Source organism: Grammomys surdaster, unplaced genomic scaffold (genome assembly GCF_004785775.1).
Source record: "Grammomys surdaster isolate TR1022 unplaced genomic scaffold, NIH_TR_1.0 125861, whole genome shotgun sequence".
NCBI classification, from domain to species: Eukaryota; Metazoa; Chordata; class Mammalia; order Rodentia; family Muridae; genus Grammomys; species Grammomys surdaster.
This window is the reverse complement of record NW_021620687.1, coordinates 2,584,496-2,606,662: the sequence shown is the minus strand read 5'-3', so window position 1 is coordinate 2,606,662 and position 22,167 is coordinate 2,584,496. Positions and strand designations below refer to the sequence as shown.

The 22,167-nt window shown below is 42.4% G+C and overlaps 1 protein-coding gene across 7 annotated transcripts in view; it reads right to left on the bottom strand.

The window, feature by feature from the left end:
• Window positions 1-1,014: 1,014 nt before the first annotated feature.
• The window catches only part of Snx10 (sorting nexin 10), a 49,705-nt gene continuing 28,552 nt past the window's right edge, over window positions 1,015-22,167 (bottom strand). For 6 of the 7 annotated variants that reach the window (XM_028790070.1, XM_028790072.1, XM_028790069.1 and 3 more), the window contains 5 exons: window positions 14,250-14,336; window positions 11,556-11,656; window positions 11,085-11,183; window positions 3,364-3,576; window positions 1,067-2,889 (listed from right to left, as the gene is read on the bottom strand). In XM_028790070.1, coding sequence (XP_028645903.1) covers window positions 2,808-2,889; window positions 3,364-3,576; window positions 11,085-11,183; window positions 11,556-11,656; window positions 14,250-14,336 — 582 coding nt within the window. In that variant the 3' untranslated portion in view covers window positions 1,067-2,807. Of the gene's footprint in view, window positions 2,890-3,363; window positions 3,577-11,084; window positions 11,184-11,555; window positions 11,657-14,249; window positions 14,337-22,167 lie in introns of all 7 variants that reach the window. The other variant, XM_028790073.1, reaches the window with a different exon arrangement.

Here is a 22,167-nt window from a genome sequence, read left to right as displayed (position 1 = left end):
AATGGTTTTCCTCTGAAACAAAACTCTATTGAAATAAATGTTTTCTCTGTGGAAAAGACAGCGTTGTACTCATCGGGCACCAGCTAACTAATTTAAATATTAAAAGACGATTTAGAGACAGAATAAGCCTTCCTAATTTTTGTACTTAAAAAAAATAATTAGGCCTTTCATGAAAATGGCTCAATCCTGAAAACCTTATTGTACACATTTAACTTGATGATAAACCCTTAAAGAAGCACCAAAATAGAGAAGCTGGGTTCAAAACAACACACAGCTGTCACTATTGGATATAGCATGGCTAACCTAAATAAATTTGATTAAATTCTTAATGTCATGTAGGACATTTTATGCTTGTACCTCTCCATGCTGCAAATAACTTGTTTGTATTTGATTGTTAAATATAATTTGAAATTGACCCGAAGAGCTCTCGCAAAATATATTTAGTATCTTAAGGAATGACAAATGATTCAAGACAAACATTTGTGGTTTCCCCTAGTGGTTTTTTTAAACTGAAAATTTTTAAACTAGAATTAAAATCACTTTTTAGCAAATGAGACTTCAAGTCTTAAGTAACAGGTTGTTGACTTTCATTGCCGACACCTTCAGCTTACTTAGAAAGCCAACTTTAAAACAAAATATGTTCTACACCTGCAGAATACTCCAGAAAAAAAAAAAATCGAGCTTTGCTGAATGTTTAAACCATAAGGCATCCAGCATTAGGACTCCCTAAAGCTTGACTCACATTTAAAATAGCATTAAATGTCTCCTCTGCTGCTGGGTTACATGGTCAGCTACTTGTTTTCCTACAGACATGAGAGTATAAAACAAAGCAGGTGACCCATTGAAAACTGAAGTCCATCTAAATATGCCAGCCCCAAAAAGTCAGTTTGAAGAAGCTCAGCTGCTGTCACAGCCAAACCAGAGCGAATACAACTGCGGCGAGCATCAAACCATGTCTTACCAAAAGCTCGTCAATAAGAAATTACCGGTCATGTAAAAAACACAGAACTTAGGTCTGAGTCAGAAGAAATATATTCTCCCATATAAAGTAAGTGATCGAACAAAGTTTTTTGGTTTTGTTTTTTTCCCATGTGTTTAATGTGAAAAGAGCGACTGTGGAGTTTACCGAGCATCACTTCATATTAGCTTTGAAGGCTACATTATGTCATCAAGAAGTCGTATGGTAACGATGTCACAATATATGCTTTCCAAAAACACCGTAAAACATAAACAATGTGAATTCATCTGCTGAGGAGTGGGGGTTGCTCTGAAACTTTGCATACAGCTGCTAAATCTCGGCATTAAAATAAAGACAATGAGAGGAGAACGCTAACAGGATATAAGACATGAGTCAAAATATGTACAGAAGCGTAATAATGTTTCAGACAGAACTTAAAAAAAAACATTCTTATTCCAAATTTAATGTTTATTTCTTCTTTTTTTTTTTAAACCAATTCTCTGTAACAGGCATCTCAAAGGACTATTCAATAACTTTTTATTAATACAATAACTCCTAAGGACCCAAATAAATGGCTGCTTTTTGCAGCAGCTTTTGCACCCATGGGAGGGGGAGCCATTGGAAGCAACAAGTTATCCCACTTAGGTGAAAATTCCTTCCGCTGGCTCCCAGAGATACCTGGGAAGACTCTGGGGAGCACTTGGCTAATTAATCCCAGGAAAATGCTGCTTTATCTGAAACCGGAAGCTCATGGTAGGCCGAGACATCTTATCTTCGGGCCACTTTAAAAAAAAAAAAAAGTTATTTTATTCAAACTAAGCCAATCTTCTGGAAGACACCTAAAAAGAAAGGGCTTCTAAAACGTGAACATGAGTCTGACATTAGCAACCCAACTCCCACTCTCCAAAATTACTGAAATATTTATGGGTAAAATTAACACTTAAAAAAATCTTTTTCTAACTGAAAAAAAAAAAAATGAACAGGACCTACCAGAGGAGCCCCCACTGATGAAAGTTACCTGGTGCTTTTTTTTTTTAATGTCAGAAAATAAATCATAAGCTATGATTCTAATTGCACAATGGTAAAAGAATGACTTGTCACCAAGAAGCCATGTTTAAGCTGAATTTGGACAGTGAGAATGTATTTGTCGTGTGACAAATTTAAGCAAAATTACAAACACTTCTGTTTTTCTCCCTCCTAAGATGTAAACATTTTTTTTAGTACATCTCTATCTGTAAGACGTATTTTTCCATTGACACATGACACAGTATACTGGAAAGCTTAAATACTCTTAAATATTTCAATCAAATACCTGAAGGCAAAGTATTTTCCAGAGAAGAAGTCCTCACAAAACAAGAGCCACTCGTCAGAGAGGCAGGCAGTCTGCTGTGCCGTGACTCTGTACTCTGGCTCCGGTCACACAGTGTGTTTACAGCTAACTTCCTCATTGATACAGCAAGGATAGTCTGTCTGGCTTTAAACGCTACTAATACATCTAGCTCTTTAAAATTCAGTTAAGATCCACTGTATATATATATATGTGTGTGTGTGTGTGTGTGTGTGTATATATATATATAGCGTATAACTCATTTCACTTGACAGCAGGATCGTATTTACAAGCATGGGATGGCAATAAAGGGTCGAATGGCATTCACAGACCTTACAGCTTCATACAGAAGCTTGGCTAGAATTAGACAACATAAAACTACTACTAATAATAACCCACCACTTTAAGAATTTAACTACCTAGGATACTGACAGTGGCATTAGGTAAGAATCTATTACGAGCAAGCGTTCTTTCTGGCTGGGCACAATTTTGTTCCGAAGGTGGTAGCCCTAGAATTCCTTCTCAGGATTCCTGCAGAGCTGGGCTTGCTTTACATCCATGAGAACTGCTGTCATCACTACTGTGTCCAAGCCCAGAGGATGAACTGGAAAAGAAGAGAGGGGGAAAATAATAAAAAGAGGAAATTGGTTTTCACAACACACTCAAAGCCTGAGTAACAGAGGGGAACTTTAATTATCTCCAGTCACAAAGAGAGACAGGAAATTTGGACTTTTAATTAGCCATTTGGAGTGCAGTTGGATATTTTTTTAGCTAGATAATTTAAACGCGAATAATTCAAGTCTGACTAAATGAAAGTCACATAATCAGAATGCAGATAATTGAATTTCTGCTGCATTCATTAATTCAGTGTGGAGGTGTGTGTGAAGACCACTATGATGAGCTGTCACAGCTCAATAAAATCTCAGTCAATTAATTTTTTCATTATCTTACTATTACATCAACAAAAAGCAAAATGTGTCCATATATATATATATACATACACACACACACACACAGAGGCACATGGACACTATGCATTATGTAAATGTGTCTGTTAAATCAGAGTGCCGAGGAATACCTCTCTGAGTCATACTCTGCATCCGTGTCTTTCTTCCCTTCCTCCTCTTCTTCGGGAAACCGTCTGTTCATCAAGGCGAACTTATGAATGGCTTCTTCCACCGAGTACTTGGTCTGCCCAGAAACACATGCTTCAATGTCCTCAGAGTTTAGATGGCTCTGCAGGAAGAGGTGGAGGCTGCTATCAGAAAGCAAGAGTGCATTCTGCAGGACTCTGCAAAAAAAAAAAGGAAGAAAATAACTGGTGATCAGGTATAGGCAGAGATCGGGTAGAAGGCAGGCAGCCCTTACATACTGTACCTAACTGATCTCCTCTCTAGGAGAACTTTGCCCCAATGCCGGGCTCTGCCCACTGATGGGATGCAAGCATATGCTAACTTTTACTCGATTATTTGGAATCTTAGGTGAGTAAAAACACAAAGCTAATGGTTGAGAACATCTGTTAAAAAGAATAACTTCAAGGACATTTCTTCAATTTAACCATCTGTGAAAAGACCATGTGGATTAATTATGGGAATATTTTGCTTACACGGTTATAGAAATTCACTCTACTTTTAAAAATTTATGGCCAATAGCCCGTCAGTGCGGCAGTCTTTATTGGACAAGCTGTCACGAAACATCAAGACTTCCAACTATCGTTAAAATTATATGAAAAGTCCAATACACTCCCCAGTACCTCCTACACCTTAAACCTTTGCTGGTGCACTGAAGACATAAGTACAAGTTAACTAGGGCTCCTTTGCAGTGGCTCTCCTAATGCCTAAAGCTGACTAGAGACGTCTGTAAAATCTTCAGCAGCAGTGTGTCTCCATATTGCCAAAATAGGAACTAGATAAACTTGATCCCAAATCATTTTCTCAAGTAGGCCACATTGGTGCTAAGGACACACTAGTTGTCCAAGAGGACAGACTGAAACTTACTACAAAGACAACACACATTTCAGCTAAAGCATCAGAACCAGATGGAGGATTAAAAACAAACCCTGCAGCAGGAATCTAGCGTGGTCAAATTCATATCGTCAGCTGCGCGTGTGTTTTTCTGGAGTCTCACAGGGTAGGAAATCCGGTCAAAGTATCCGACACACTTCAGTGAAAACTGGCTTCACATCCTTTTAAATATTTTTTTATATATAATAATTAAGTTTCTATTAATAGTTCAGTGATGATATTACAAGAGGTACTAGAACCACAATGTATGAAGTAAAGGCAAGACACTACAGCCCACAAGTCATTTTGCCTGATGTGGGATTTTCTCTTACAGAGACTATGAAAACTAGATTGTACGTTTCAGGCCAAATGAACCTTGCGATTCTCTTCTGGTCATTAACAGCAATTTTGTTAAATACCAAGTGCATCACAATACCACATCCTTTTCTTCCAAAAAAACACAATGATTTCTTGAAGAAGGCAGATGTCCTCAAACATGCAAAATCCAACCATCTCCTGTGCTTCAACAAAAGCAATAGTATTGTGCTTTGCAAAGAGAAAATCTCAAGCAAAGAATCTAAGTGTTCAACCCTGTGTCCTCTGCCCTGGTTCTCCCAGAAGACGGCCCTGTTGCACGACAAGGGTGCATTTGCCACATAGTAGAAGCCTCTACACTAAAATCTATCTTCCTCATTTACAAAGGCTTCCAAGTCATGTCCTACATAATTCAAATTAGGAGAGAGTTTTTTATGGCAACAAGCCCCTGATACGAACTTGGACCCGCTGTGACGTCCAAGCTGACTGTTTCCAGTGGTCTGCCTGTTGGTAGCTACCCACCAGCCACAGGACAAGTGGCTGTTCATAGGATTGTACATACGGCTTTGTTTCTGTTGGAAATGTGTTTTATTTTCTCTATAAAATAATGGGTGATCTTTAAAATTGATTTTAGATGGTTTGAGGCATTACAGCACAGAAGTAATGTACGCTAATGGCAACGATATTGGACACAAATTCATTTCAGCTTTATTTCATGTCTAAAGCAATTCTACTGAGCCTTGAATGGCTCATGTGCCGTTATTAACTCGCTGGGTACCTAACACATGGGTACCGCAAACGAAAGTGATCAGAGTCCAGGCTGATGGAGACCTCAAGGCTACTGTCCCCTTTCTTCTGTTATAATTCAATTTCCAATTTGACTGTACATTAGGTTTCTTAGTTCCCAGTTTTCTGCTGAATACTGCCACCTGGAGGACATGAGGGGAAGAAGGGAGAGAACAGGTCATCCAGTTCCATTGAAGACTGGGGGAAGAAAAGGTATTCAGGATGGCCTGCCTGACTACTCATCTTCACAGGGCCCTGAAAGAGTACAAAACCAGCTGGCCTGCGGAGCATGGTCTTATTTTTATTTTTTATTTTATTTTATTTTATTTTATTTTATTTTATTTTATTTTATTTTATTTTATTTTATTTTTGGTTTTTCGAGACAGGGTTTCTCCGTGTAGCCCTGACTGTCCTGGAACTCACTCTGTAAACCAGGCTGGCCTCGAACTCAGAAATCCGCCTGCCTCTGCCTCCCAAGTGCTGGGATTAAAGGCGTGCACCACCACTGCCCGGCCATGGTTTTATTTTTTTAATCTTGCGTCTTGGTGGCTAAGATTAAGCCACCAGGTCTACACGGGTATGAATTTGAAAGAAACAAAGAAAAAACTACTTTAGGATATTATTCATGTTTTCATTTTGTGGCCAGATAGTTTACAGTGTAAAATTTCAAATATAAATCTTTAAGAGTCTGGAGTGATGGTGTTCACTTACAATCACTTACTCTTGGGAAGCTAAGGCAGGAGAATCAAGTTCCAGGCTAGCCCAAACAACATTATGAGACCCTCTCAAATAACAATGATAACAACAACAATAATAATAAATATTTTTAATTTTAAAAATGTGACCTCTGGGAGGACCGGAGGGCACAGGTGCCTCCTCTTGGTGACACTTGTTTTGCCAGTGCCGTGTCCACCACCGTAACAGAAGAAAGAGCCTTTGTTCTCTGTAGCCATATCTGTGCCACATTTTAAAATAAAAAAAATAAAAAAATAAATAAAAAAATTAAAAAAAAATCTAATAGTAGAAAATCAACTTCAAGCTAACTATAAAGAGTACTTTGAAAAACAATCAATAAATCATAGTTGGTAGAAGCCTCCATAACAATAAATGCATAGGCTGGATATGGTGAGACATGCCTTTAAACCCATCACTTAGGAGGCAGAGGCAGGCAGGGTTCTGTGAGTTCAGGACTAGCCTAGTCTACATAGTGAGTTCTAGGACAACCGGGCATACATACTAAGACCATCTATCTATCTATAAATAAATAAATAAATAAAGTATTTTCAAGCCTTTATGCCAGGAGTTTCACAAATCAGCCTACAGAATTTTAAAGGAATTTCTGAAAATATATTTACAATGCAAGTTAAAAGTTGTCCCCCTCCCCATGGTAACTATGCTAGACAAAACAAGGCCTGCTTTTCCTCTGAATTGGACATACTGACATCTAGTTTTTCTTAATGGGGTTTTATTAAGCATATTATATAGTGGTTCAGTTGAAGAAAAAGATGGTTCACAAAATCATTTAATTCTATGGATGCCCTGATCTCCGTCCATGGGAAGCGCCCTACGTACATCTGTAGAATGTGGTTTAATGTTGAAAAAAGAAAGTTAGCTCAGCCTACTTACCTACTCACCAAGAGAGAAATAATTTAAACCTACAAATTCTCGTTCAAACATATTCATAATCTATGTTGTGGTGCCCTCTATTGAACATAAAGATTTATATATTAAAAAAATTATGTGTACGTGTGTGTGTGTGTGTGTGTGTGTGTGTGTGTGTGTGTGTGTGTTGTAGGGAGTATCTCTTCTGTGTGCATATCTGTGTGTGTGCCTTTGTGTCTGTGTCTTTTATTAAAAAAAAAAAAAAACACCATCAACAAATTTTCCCACCATAGTCATGGTGGCACACACTTAATAAACCCAGCATCTGAGAGGTAGAAGCAGGAAGATCACAAGTTTGAGGTCATCCTCCATTACATAGTAGTTCAAGGACAGCCAGGGCTGTCCTAAAACAACAACAAAAAAAAACGAATAAAAATTATGTAAACCCACAGTCTAACTGTGGGGTATGTTTGCAATCTCTGGGATACATTCTTTATAGAAGAGTTGGCTCCCATTCATAGCAATTAAACCTAGGAAATGAGTAGGGCCTCTGTCACAGTGGGACACTTACGAGCTTATAACTCCAGTCTGTAACTTTATGTCTCTGTCGCTATTGTAAGAGCTTATGACTTATAATTAGGAGAACAAATATGAAAATTACAGTCACAAGGGACAATGGATGCTGGAAAATTCACAATCACGGTGACCCCCAGTTCAGCTGGCAGTGGTCACTCTGCTGTGCCCAGAACACAGGACCTCAGCCTTCCCTACAGTTTGTACAGCTGAGACAACCCCACCTGCCAAGACTGGAAAGTACTGAGACAAAGCACCTACAACCTCAAGCCTGCACAAGATCAACACATGACTCTTTGACAGCCAATCAGAGTGTCTCCAATTCCTCCCTAAGAGTCGGCCTGAATATGCATTGTGCCCATATTAAGTATATATTATTACACAAATGACCTTAAAATGAAAATTTCATTTTACATTATACATGCATACATATGCAGAGATACTTTGCTTTCATGGAATTTTAACAACTTAAAAAAAAATTTACATAAAAATCAAATTTAAGTCTATGCTCATTATAGCCTGTAACCGGCACGTGTCCTCTCTAATGTCACTGATTCCAGAGGCCTCTCACCAAATGAGGGACTGGCCACAGACGGATGACCCCACTTAACGGGGAAGCAGTGACTGCCGCAGAGCGGACAGCAAGGTGTGCTCAGGCACAGAGCTCAAGTGCTTCTCACCAGTCATGGATGGCTGCTATTCATGCCCAAACTGGACCAAACAGGAGAGCTGCGTGGAGGAACATGATACAGAAATCATCTGTATCACTCAGCCGCTGGGCCCAGTTCAAAGCCAACTGGAACTGTCATTCATTCATTCATTCATTCATTCATTCATTCTGTGTGCCTGGTTGTGGGAGAGGTGTGCATACCACAGGATGAATCATGTGGACCAGAAGACAACTCTCTGAAATCTGTTCTCTCCTGTACCACTGGGGTTGCAGGGACCCAACTCATAACATCGTCGGGCTTGACTGAAAACACCTTTACCCGTTTTGGGGGTTTCTTTTTTTTTTTAACTTTTAAATTAGATCTATTCAGTTTCTTTTTGTGTATGTTAGAAATAAATGTTCACACATCATAGTTGAGTATCATGAGAAAGCTATCTGCTCCGTGATTTGATCCTAAGATGACAACTGATTTTTTTTTTAAAGACGTATTTATTGCCGGGCGGTGGTGGCACACGCCTTTAGTCCCAGCACTTGGGAGGCAGAGGCAGGCGGATTTCTGAGTTCGAGGCCAGCCTGGTCTACAGAGTGAGTTCCAGGACAGCCAGGGCTATACAGAGAAACCCTGTCTCGAAGAAAAAAAAAAGAAAGAAAAAGTATTTGTTTTTACTTCATGTGTAAGAGTGTTTGTCCTGTATGTATGTCTGTGCACCATGTGCGTGTCAAGTGCCCGAGGAGGCTGAACATGGCCTTTGAGTCCCTCGGTACCAGGGTTTCAGAGGGTTGTGAGCTGCCATGTGGGAGCTGGGAACTGAACCTGCATCCTCTAAAAGACCTTACCTACTGAGCCATCCCTCCAGCTCTGAGATCAAATTTTAATTAATTTAGGCACAGCACCAAGAGTTCCCAAATGCAAGTGGAAGCTTCTAGGGAAGAATAATTTATAAGCTCTCTGTTCAGTCCTATAACGTGTCTGTGCCTCTATCCCTGGCACACAGCCTCTCTGTTCAGTCCCATAACATGTCTGTGCCTATATCCCTGGCACACATCCGCTGGGTGAAAGGTCAGTGCGTACTTTTCAGAGTTCTTTCCAAGCAGTTAATTATCTGAACAACATAACTCCCAGCAAGGAGAGAGATGCGCCGTCTATACCACTCCACGCCACAGTTCAGTTCCCAGCACCCACATGGCAGCTCACAACTGCCTATAAATCCAATTTCAGGGGATCTGACACCTCCACACAAACATACATGCAGGCAAAACATGAATGTACATGAAATAAAAATAATCATATTTTTAAAATAATATAATATTATTAAAACATATAATAAATATGAATTATTTATTTATATATAAAATATATAAAAAATATATTATAATAATAATATTATTATTATTAAAAACCCAGAGTTTTCCCTAAGGGACAAATGATGAAAGTCTGGACCAGCGCTTTGTTCTGTCACACCTGTGACACCACAAGGGACACTTCTGTGATGTCGGCAGAGGCCTCAGCTCATAGAACAGTTCCTCTGGGTTCTTTTCACAGGGGTCCCTCCAGTGTCAGTGTCCCTCACTCAGCTCATCAGCTCCCAGCTCTCTGCGTGTCCCAGGGACCTCCTGGAAGGAAAGGCACCATGCCAATCTAATAGAAACATATTAATATTCATGTGCACACTTAATACCCAGACCCTTTATAAGTGAGCGAGCCATATGGGGGAAAAGCGGCATGCTAGTTCAGACCAGCTCGGGGTCCGATGAAGTGAACTCAGAAGGAGATAATTTCTGATCCCAGAGCCACTACAGGAGTAGACAGTGGAGTCCCACCTCTAACTGGTACTCGCCTGACTCTTATCTACAAGATGGAAAAAGAAGCTCACAGCTGTTTTAGCCTTGAGCACTGAAGTAATAACTGCCAACACTCAGAAATTAGGTCGTCAGACACTGCTGTAAGTGCTTGGCAGTCCTTAGCCCACTTAACTGCCTCGGCCCTTATGGGGAAGGGCTTGTCCCCGTTTTATAGATGACACCATGTAGGCCCAGAGAAAGCAAAAGGCTTGCCTGATTCCCAGCTACTAAAGTAGCAGATCCAGGATGTGAACCCTGGCAGCTCGGCTTCAGAATCTGTGTGCAAATCTTTGGGGGACAGGCCTCCTATCCTGGCACTAGGGAGGAGGGGGTGAGACAATGGGATGTCCTAGTGGCATGGACTCCAGGCAGCTCCCGAGGGAAGTGTGGAAGTGTGTCCCCATCGCAGAAATCAGAGTCAACCTACTGAGACCACTCAGATGACACACGCACTTGACAAACAGCCCTCTGCAAGGACGAATCGAGCCATGCAATCAGAGAAGGGCCTTCAAGGCTATTCTGGTCTGACTGTTCTAACTGCTGTATCTGAAGCCAGTTTTAAAGAAGTGCTTCTTGTAAATACAAGGCACACTTATCTCCTGGGAAACAGTACTTTTGACAGCCATAGTCTTGAGTAACCGTATCTGCTTGGGTCGATTGTTGTTTGGAAGTATTGGTTGTATTTGTTTGAACTCACTGCAAAGCCTAGGTTAGCCTCAAAATCACAGAAATCCTCCTGCCTCAACCTCACCAGTGTTTCCATTAGAACTGTAGGCTGGCACTGTGTCTACTTCTCTCTTAAGAGACCATGTGTTTATTCTCTGATTCAGACATCCATTGTTTGCAGGTTCTGTTCGCATCTGTACCATTCAATGCCAGCCACAAGATGGCGCTCTAATACAGGATATGAATGTATGTGGCCAGCAGTCCAGCGGTATTTCAGAGCTGTAATCTTCCACACAGACCCCATCTGCCCACATCCCCTGCCTGGTGCAGACCCTTACTCACTTTCTGAGGAAATCTTCCAAGCCCTGGCGGCGCTGGTCGACGTGCTGGCGATTGTTCATGTTGAAAAATAGGTTTTTAGATGGGAGTTCTGGTAATTGTCTGGTAAGAAAGAAAAAGAAGTCAATCACCAAATCGCAGTGACTTAGCTACAGACATCCCTCAAACTGAAGGCACACCGTGCATGGTAATAATTATCCCACTGCTATCACCTAATTATTGTTGTATAATATTAATTTAAAGGAAAATCTGTCTTTAAACACTTCTGGGGCCATTCATGATTAATATCCATAAAAGCTGGTCAAGTTAAGAAATGGATATTAAATTCAGATGCAGTAGGCACAGAACTAACGAGAGGCAGCAGCGAGCCTGTGCCCTGTTCTTACCTCATGCATCTTAATCCTATCAACTTTCAGAACTAGACTGTCACAGCGGATCCCGGAGGTAAGATAAACTGTAAGTCAAGTCACTCACACCAGCAATGCGTTGCTTTGGAGCCTTTGCCTCAGCCACACGAATTCTCTATACCTTCTTCGTACACAAGATGTTTTCATTGTAAAACACATGCTATTCGTCTGTAGAGAAACAGAAAAACATGAGACTCACCTAAGGGAAAAAAGAATATATATACATATACATATACATATACATATACATATACATATACATATATATATATATATGAACTCATGACGTAACCCTCGCTCTAAGTAGTATGGGAGCCATGAAACATGCATTTATGTGTACACTGCAAAAATCTTACGTGTAACTTATCAGTCTCTGCCCCGAAGAAGCCACAATGACTTGAATGAGCAGTGTTAGCCCTGGGCAGGCATGGCCCACTTCTGACCAGAGTCCTGAAGGAGACCTGTGCTCTCCTAACTACAAGCATGGTTTCCAAAGATGGATCACTAAGGAAAACTCTAGGGAACATGGTTGCCCACCCTGCCATCTCAGACTCAGGCAGGAGGCAGGAGGACTGGGTTCCAATCCGGCCTGGATTACACAGTGAGATCGAGTCTTGATACACACACACAAGTCCTAAAAGGCACAGTGCCCAGGCGCATCAACTGCATTTTCATCAACACCATCCCGAAGCGTCTGTGGACCAGAACTGACTTCCTGCAGTCCTTCCCAAAGCATCACAGACATCTGCATCTCAGCATGGACGCCACCCATCTCTGGGAATCCTGAAGTCACTGATCACCTAGACAACCTTTTCCTGCCCTACTAGACATTGGGTGATCTGAGTCAGGACCACAGTGGTCGGGCTCAGCATCAGTGCTCACGGCAAGCATAAACGTCAGCCCTGATTCTCCTCCAGGAAAATGACATCAGCTCTTGTTCCCTGAGTGGAGCAAACAGGGTGGATGTGGAGATGAGAAAGCACCTAGCAGGTATAGTTGATACCGTTAGTTACCAACTGTCTGTTTCCCTGGAGCAGCCCTGAGACAGACTTGGGGAAAAAAAACAGGTAGAAGTCCCCAGCCTAAGCCATATTGTCACTCCTCTGGGTAAATACAAGATGAGCAAATAGTCTCCTCTGGGTAAACACAAAGGTGACAAGCATCCATGTCTACTCGTTTCAAAAAACAAGGCCAACTCGGCTGAGTGTGGTGGCTCACACCTATAACCCAAGGACTCAAAGAGGCTAAGGCAGGAGGATGGCCACCTGTTTGGGGGCAGTTTGGGCTACAGGGTGAATTCCAGGCAGTCTGGGCTACAGAGTAAGATCCTGTGTAAACATCTCAACCACCCCTACAAACAAACAAACAAACAACAAAAACACCCTCTATCTTACATATCCTTTTTAAACCAGGATCCACTTCGTAATCATTACATTGCTAAATGAGAAATTAACTTTTGGTACTAAGGTCTTCATTATTTCAAAGCCTATCCTGCCAATGATGTTCGGCCGTTTTCTTGACTGTACATTTTGTTCATGAGCTGTCCCCATGAAACACAGGGCAAAGTTCCTGGGTTTGGGGAGGTTAAGAGACTCACCTGCAAAGACCACAGTACTACAGCCAGCCACTTACGCTGCCACAGAAGCAAAACCTACCAGAGATGCCTAAGGAAGGCATCATCACATTCTGAGAGACAACTTCAAAGCACAGCACTGCCTGACTAATGCACTCCTTGGGGACCAAGGACATCCTCTCAGTACCCTCTCCTCAGAGAGAGCCAGGCCACCGCAGGGAGTTCTTACATCGCCAGTATAAGCTGGGCCCATGTAAATCTAGTTTCCGGAACATAGGCATGTCGGTAACAAAACCCCACCTGATATCGATACCAGAATAAGGTCCATCCGTGAGTCCCTCAACTAGACGATAGGGTCAGGGGAAGATACATGAAGGGCCATATCTATCATTACTGGTTTATAACCCCAAGCAAATATGGACATTCCAGAGTCACCTGGTATCATATCCCTTGAGGTTCATTTGCAAGAACGGATCCCCGAGGATGCCCTCAGAGCTAACGAATGGAGCCTAACCAAAAGCCTCACTCACCTACCTGCTTTAAATTGTACCACGATAGCAGGTCTGCACTGACTGACTCAGTCCCTCTGTGTTAATCTAAAATGGTTAATACTGCATCTCTTTCCCCCAAAATTCTATGTTCCCTCAAAATTTAAGATTTACCCAATAATATATTATCTTGAAATATAACATCACAGGTTGGAGAGATAGCTTAGCAGTTAAGAGCATTGGCTGCTCTTCCAGAGGTCCTGAGTTCAATTCCCAGAAACCACATGGTGGCTCACAACCATCTGTAATGGGATCTGATGCCCTCTGGCACGCAGGTGTACATGCAGATACAGCATAAATAAATAAATAAATAAATAAATAAATAAATAAATAAATAAATAAATCTGTTAAAAAAATGAAATATAATATCACAAAGGAATACCATTGATAAGTTATACTCTTTAACTGTTCATTTTTTAAGTACTCACATCTTTATAAATAAAGGTAATCTTTTAAACAAGTACAATTTGAGCTTCAGAGAAGCAAGTCTTCAGCTGCCTGCTTCATTTGTAATACAAACTTAGCTATAAACATCCTGACTCAGTTCTCTGAATTAAAGAGGTTTGTCAGCTCTTAGCATCATTCTGTCACATAAAACATTCAGCACCTAAAGCCTGTTTCCTACTGGCTGGGTACTTACGTGAATGCATATCTCATAGTCAATATAAGAGTGCCAAAAGTCCTCCTTCTGAATCCTGGGGTCTCGGACCCAGACACTCACGAACTCCTGTAAGGGCATCGGGAACAAAGAACAGCGTCGGGATTACGGAAAGGGCTGGAAGGAGCTAGAAGAACAGGACTGGAAGTACCAGCCAGTGTGCTCGCTGTCCCTCAGAAAGAAGGAAGTAGAGATCATGAATCAGGTGTCACCAGAGTCCAGAAAACACTTTGCCACAAATGGAAACTTTTAAATAATGCAAAACTGAGCAGAGAGTGCTTGTGGACGGTGTTAAGGGTATCTGAAGACAATCAAGACGATACATTCCGAAATTGGTCCTTAATACTCAATTGTGAAAACTTGCCATTTGTCTCAGCTTCTCAATGCAATAGTTACTAATACCATCTCAAATAGCTAAGACCTGTCTAGCAAATAAAGGACACAAAGAGTAAACAAAGGTCCCATCGGGGACTGAAAACATCCAGCCCAGCCTCGTGAGCATGGGCCACGGGAACTTAATAGGAGAAGACACACGCCCTCTCTCCCGAGATTTTAAAATATAGTCTCTATACACCAAGTTCCTTCCCCTTCATGTCTGTGTTATGAGTAAAAGGGAAGTTTTCTAAAGCAGAGGCACAAGGGCACAACTGTAACCCCAGCACTTGGAGATGGAGGTGGGAGAGGGGCCATGAGTTCCAGGCCAGGCTCAGCCACAGAGCCAGAGTCTGAGTCAAAACAATAAAACAAATTAGTAAGTAAACACACAGAAAAATACATTGTGGATAATTGTGTTTGTTGGGCTGGTGAGATGGCTCAGTGGTTAAGAGCACTGACTGCACTTCCAGAGGTCACGAGTTCAAATCCCAGCAACCACATGGTGGCTAACAACCATCTGCAATGATATCTGATGCCCTCTTGTGGGGTGTCTGAAGACAGCTACAGTGTACTTACATATAATAAATAAATAAAAATTAAAAAAAAAGATTTATAATTGTGTTTGTTTTTAAAGACAGTAAGAGTGGAAGACAGGAGTTGGAGAGAGCGTGTGTGCTCTTCCTGAGGACAGAAGAGTCTGTTCCCAGCACCCACATGGTAACTCTAGTTCCTAGGGGATTTGACCCTGTCTTCTGGGCTGTCTGGACAATGTATGCTTGCTTGTGGTGCACAGACATACATGCAGAAAGAACACCTAGACATACAAAGATTTTTAATTTTTTTAAAAGATTCAAAACAGAAGAGGAAGGCAGGCCATGGGTCTGGACAGACCTCTGTGGTGTTGTTCAGACAATAAACAAGAGGTGTTCTTCAGTCTGTAAGATACTTTTCAAAAGCAGGAAGGTAGTTCCTGTTTACTGACAGTAACATTACACTCAGCAGGTCCTGTCTTATAAAGTAGCACACCCTCTGATCCTGCATTTGAGAATCTGTCTCATTGCCTGCCCTCAGGGTCCTAGGGAGGCAGAGGCAGGCAGATCTCTGGAAGTTCACGGCCAGCATGGTCTACAGAGCAAGTTTCAGGACAGCTGGGGCTACACTGAGAAACCTCATCCTGAAAAACAAAACAATACAAGTAAATAAATAAATCTATGTTTGCTTGGCCAGTAGGAAGGAGGATGGGAAGGAAGTAAGGGGGAGGAAGAGAGTGATGGAGAGGGAGTTAGAGTTCACAGCCATACCACCCTGAACGCATCCGATCTCATCAAATAAATAGACTGCGAAGAGAAAAAAGACCACAAGTCTTCAGAAGACAACACCCCCATCCAAGCCTTCCAACCTTGAATACCTAAGGCTCTGTTCTGGCTTTTATGGGCTTTCTTTAACCTAAAAGTTCTGTCTTCTAATTTTAAAAGAAATCACAATAGTTTCACTGGCCCTCAAAAGCAGTGTTGTCCTTGGCACTGTCCTAGTGGAGGACTAAGGGACGGTTCAGAGTCACCGTGTCACGTGGAAGCCACATTCCCAGAGGGTATTGGTAGTACCAGTTTTCCATGGAAGAGGTACACATCCTCGGATGAGTCGAATGGAAGAAGCCAACTCTTTCCAACCACTGAATGTCACACGTTAACAGAGATGGAAAGCATGTGTCCTCATTGAAATGGCAGAAGTGGAAGCCAGGCACGGAGGCTCATACTTAGAACCCCAGCACTCAGGAAGTGGAGGCAGGATTGCCCAGAGTTCAAAGCCCTTAGCCATGTACTGAGTTCCAAACAAGTCAGGTACACAAGGTGAGACTCCGTGTCAAAAAACAAACCCACAGCCAGAGAACTGGAAGGAAGGGCAGACGCACATCTGCGATCATCTGAACCGTAAACTCCACATCTGCCCGAACACACAGCATCTTAGCAATCCACTGTGGCAACACAGTCAAGTGGCACCTACATGCTTTTCTCACCGTAATTCTTTGCTGGGCTCCAGTTGCTGGCATTCCAACTTTGGACAGAATTTCTAGTCACAAAACTATAAATAAATCCTAGTTTGCCCACCTCCTGCAATGATCAGATCACCAAGCCTCCCTTTCTGCCCTCAAGAAAAAGGGTTTCCGTCCCTATTTCAGCTGTCAAGCAGATCAAATAACAAAACACCACGGAAAACATCTGGAAATGTTCCACTAAAGCTAAACAAATAGAAAGCAAGTCACACCAAGGGAGAAGTTTAGCAACTCAGAGTGCCGGCAGTAAGAAAAAAGAAAAGCTAGCCAGGCATGGTGGCGCTGGTCCTTAATCCCTGGCACATGGGAGGCAGAGGCAGGAGGATATCTGAATTCAAGGTCAGCCTGGTCTATGGACATGAAAGTTCTAGGACAGCCACGGCTATATAGAGAAGCCATGACTCAGAAAAACAAGAAGGAAAAGGAGAGGAGAAGGAAAGGAGGAAAGGGAAGAGAATAGAAAGAAGAAAATCTAATCTAGGCCTTGTTAATGAAGGAGAAAATCCAATATAAGAAAAAGAAATGGGGGGGTAGAAAATTTAATCCAAGCCTATCAGTACGTACCCATAATTCCAGCACTCAGGAGCAGAGTCACTTCATAGTGAGTCCCAGGCCAGTCAGGGGCCCAGTGAGACCTTGTCTCAAATCACCATGATCACACTGGGCCATCCTCCCTCCTTCCCTTCCTTCCTTTCTTCTTTCCTTCCTTCCCTCATTCCTTCTAGGTCACCATATAACCCAAACTAGCTTTGAACTCTCAATCCTAACTCCCCCAACACACCTCAGTTCCCAAGCCCAGATTTCTCTGACTTAAGGCTCCAGCCATAGACTGGTCCACTCTGTCAGACTTTCTTCCTGTGTACCTAAGTCCTCCCTAGAGCAACAGTCCCTACACCCTACCCTGATCCCCTGCAGAGAACAGAGCCTCCTAGGACAGAGAGCTAAAGAACCACACAAGGCTCCGCCTTCCAGCAGTTCCATAAGTGGTGACCATTACTGGAGAGAGCAGACTCCATTAACAGCTGCCTGAGGTTGGGCAGAGAGCTCCAGAATGGCAGCAGTGCATAATGTCATTCATGTCCTTGAACACTGGTCTTCCTGGCTAGACTACTAAAGCCAGGACGTTTTCTTTTTCTTCCTTCTGCTTCCTACCCCAACCCTTTTCTTGCTTCTTGTTCCCTAATCCAATCACTTTCCAAATACACCTCGGTCAACACTTGTCAGATTTCTCCTGGTGTGATTTATTTGACTATCCTGAGAGTCTCTTGCTTCCTGGCTCTCAGTACTAACCCGTGAGCCTCCATTCCTGGATCCTACTATAAGCAACTTGGGCTGGCTTTCCAGACAAGAATGCCTGACACTATCAGTGTCCCTACCGACATCAGACATCAGTCAACCAATCAGCGGGTGCCCGCAAAAATGAGCAAATTGCCTTCGTGGGGAAAACTAAATTAAACTTCAGCTGGAATATAAGCCTCTTCCCCCTGGCCTCTTGGACACCACTTATCATTGAATTAAGTTATTTCCTGGATGGCCTCAAGTTTATCTTAATTTACCTATCCCATCCTCCAAGGGTGTACCAATTAACCATAGAAGGCAACCGGTGCAGTGCTTAAGATCTATGAGAACAAACTGTCTTCAAACACCCTAAAGAACTTCAGAAATGCCTATTTACATAGAAATAATTGAAAATCACTCTGATGCCCTCAGTAACTCTGTCCCCTAAGACTTGCACAGGGCAACAATTTGTTAGCCTAGTTGGAGTTAAAATATGTACTTGAACGTAATAAAAGTGCATTTATTTTTAAAATATTCCGTAATTCGGATGGACCTCTCCTTCCCCCACCCTGCAATTAGTAGGAATTAGTGAACTTTCAACACACTTCCAGCTACGAACAGCATGCCCAGACAGCCGAGGTTCACCTATAATCTCCTTAATTAGACGCATCCCTCACGACCTGCCTACCATCCTTCACAGGGATGCTGACAGGCTGTCTGCCACAGAGGACAGCCCCATGTCCCATACCTGGAATCATATGGATTTCCTATGGAAATGGCTTCCAAAGGCGCTGTTAGTCAATTTAATAACCTTATTAAACACTTTAATGACTTCTTGGGCCTAATGACTACATCTGCTATGAAAGGAAATGCCAGGAGGAGTAGAATTAAAAATTTAAAGTAACTGATCCTTACTGCAGGCCATGAGGTCTGTGAGAACCCAATCACTGTGTGCTCTTTGATTTCCATGGCCCCTGCTTCTCCCTGACCCCTGACCCCTGACACAGCTCCAACCTTATCTGTCTGCCCAGCCTCTTCTTCCCTAACAGCTGGGCAACACTGCCCCAGTTCTACAGAGAAGACAAGCTTAAGCAACCAGTCCAAAAGTCAGATGACCAGCAAGACCGGCTGAGTTTAGAACCTGGATTTGCCTCTTGTCCAAAGCCTAGACTCTAGCGGTTCCTTTGGCAGCAATATGATGTCACCGTGTTCCCACTCAGTGGGATCATCTGCTATTATAGCTGGCTCTTCTGCAGCTGCCCCTCCCACCCAAGATGACACAGGTTTGGTCACTGTGTCTCCTTTAGGCTCCTTTTGCCCTGTGTCACTCTCACAGGCTTCCCTGGGTTTTGGTGACCTGGATGATTCTGAGAACCTGCTGTGTCTTCTGTAGATGTTCCTCAGTCAGGGTTTATCTAGTGTTTGTCTCAGGTCTAGACTGGGGGTTCTCCGTGTCTAGAAGGATGAAGCCCCATCGGCACATCAAAGGCACCTGCTGTCCCCGGGAGTCTTCACCGCTGTTTTCCTTTGGTCACCTGGCTGAGGCAGGTGACTGGCTGATTTTTCCATCATAAGTTTACTGTTTCCTGTCTGCTAATAAATGTGAAGACAAGCATATGCTGATTTTTTTTCCAGTCACTTCTAATTTAGTTATAGCTGGCAAAGTAGTTCTAATATTCAAAACGTATTAGAATGCTAACATGAAAGAGAGGGATATTAAACTATAAATCCAATATGCTCTCCGTTTTCTAAAAATGCACACACATTAAGTACAAGAAAGGGCTGGAAAGGAATAGCCCAGGCGTCTGTCTTTTCCTTAGAATGCATATTCTGTAGTGAACAAATCTTTTCAAATCTGGGAGATGGAAATAAAATCTTTTGTTGAGACTCAGATGGAAACACAGCTCTCTAGTGACTGTCACACAAATGGGCTCAGAATGAGAGCAGCGCTCCTTGGAACCTGCAGCGTGGGATGATTGGCTTTCCAGGCTGCTTTGGTTTTCTTACCCAAAACTATACTATTCATTTTTATCTATTTATTTTTATGCTTACGGGTATTTTGCCATAGAAAGGGTGCCATTTTTCAGTAGGAAACTCAGTAACCAAGTAGAATTCCAGCAGTTGAGAATAAGAAGAGGCGTGGAATTGAAAGGACAAGAAAAAAAAGTAAATTTAGGTTTAAGAGAGTGTTTAAAGGGTCATAAGACACGAGACACTAGTCTCGATGGTTTTAGTGATAGTCTTTTGCTTAAACCCTACACAGTTTCCAATCAGTATCCAATATCAAAAGCTGCACTGCACCCCTGTGTTTTCAGGGTGCAGGATGCAGCTCAGTGGCAGAATGACTGCTACGTGTTTGCTAGTCTCAGTACTACAAAAGCGCAAGCAAAAAATACCAAAACTAGGTATCATGGTCGTGGTGTATACCTGTAATCCCAGCACTTGAGAGGCCCAGTAAGAGATCACCACACGTTTGAGGCCTACCCAGGCTAAATAATGAGTGGCAGGGCCAGTCTGGACTACACAGTGAGACCTTGCTTCAAATCTCTAAACAAAGAAAAACTAACTTTCTTTTTTTTTCTTTTTTTTTTCTTCAAGCCAGGGACTCTGTGTAGCCCTGGCTGTCTTAGAACTTACTCTGTAGTCCAGGTTGGCCTCAATTCATAGAGATCCACTTGCCTCTGCCCGCTAAGTGCTGGGATTAAAGTGTGCACCACCAATGCCCAGCCACTGCCCTTTCTTAAAGGGAGTCCAAAATGTTTCCATTGGTAACTAACTGTATCTTAAACCTAGTAACACTGTTTCTTAAACCTAGTAACACTGTTGATCCATTCAGTAGGGCTCTTCATCTAAAATGGCAACAGATCCCTGGCATCTCTTGTCGCACTCTTTCTTCTGTTGGTGATGGAGTCCCAGTGGTATGTGGAACTCTCTTGGGACACTTGGCCTTGCCATATTCTGGATATTCCATGTCAAACTCACCCAAGCCAGGTGTGGTGGCACAAACCTTTAACCCCAGCACTCAGGAGGTAGGGGCAGGTGTTTCTCTATGAACCTGAACTCATGTTCAAGACTAACTTGGTCTACATAGTAAATTCTAGACCAACCAGGGCTACATAGTGAGACCCTGTCTCCAAACACCAAAAGAATAAAAACAAAGAACTCACTCAAGTGTTGATAACTGATGGTTGCCTGAGAGTCTGTTATTATTCCCCAACACAAAGTAAATGTGCTTTGAAGAAGAAAATTCCATATCTTTAAGGTATAAGTCTCTAAAGTAGTGTTTCTCAATTTCCCTAAGGTTGCAATCCTTTAATAAAGTTCCTGATGCTGCAGTCTCCCTCAATGATAAAATGATTTTCATTGTTGCTACTTCATAACTGCAATTTTGCCACTGTTATGAATCATCATGTAAACATGCAGGATAGCTGATAGGCAACCCCTGTGAAAGGGTTGGTCTACCCCAAAAGGGGTCACGACCCACAGGTCACTGCTCTAAAGGGAGAATGCAGCTATCATGACCCGGGAAGCGGGGAGACACACACATGAACACATGTACACAGACATAAAGAGTCTAGGAGGGATGCTCCAGCTACGGTGGCTGAGGAAGGAACAGGACACACTCCCGGGAGAGCAGCAGCCCAAGAGGGTTAAGAACAGGAGGTGAGTCTAGGAAAACAAGCTATCCAAGGCTGGGGACAAAGGTTCCCCCCCCCCCTGCTGTGGTGGCATAATGCTGCTCATCCCGGGCATTAGAATATAAAAAGGGCAACAATGCCTGACTCCACAAAAGATGCTGACTGTGTCCCCTGTCACACCCACCTGCCTTTCCATTTGGATCCGGGTTCTGTCTCATTAAACACAAGGGTTGATTCAGTTGGGCCCGCCTAATTATTCTTATTAAAATATGTAACCATAATATTTTAATTGTAAATTAAAGCTGCATGCATGAATGAGTCTGAATTCATTTTAATTTTACAATGGCCCAATGCCAGGCCCTTTTTATAGGGACAATCCATCAGCGGAGATACTGCTCGCCTGGGAATTCAAACCAATGTGCAAATGGAACGCGTTTAACTAACAAGGGAGACTCCCACTCCCTTCTCTCCTCTGGCTGGATTTATTATGGTAATAAAGCTGCTTCGACAAGAGAGACGACGTTTCCCAAATCTTTTTTAAAAATTACCAAACCTC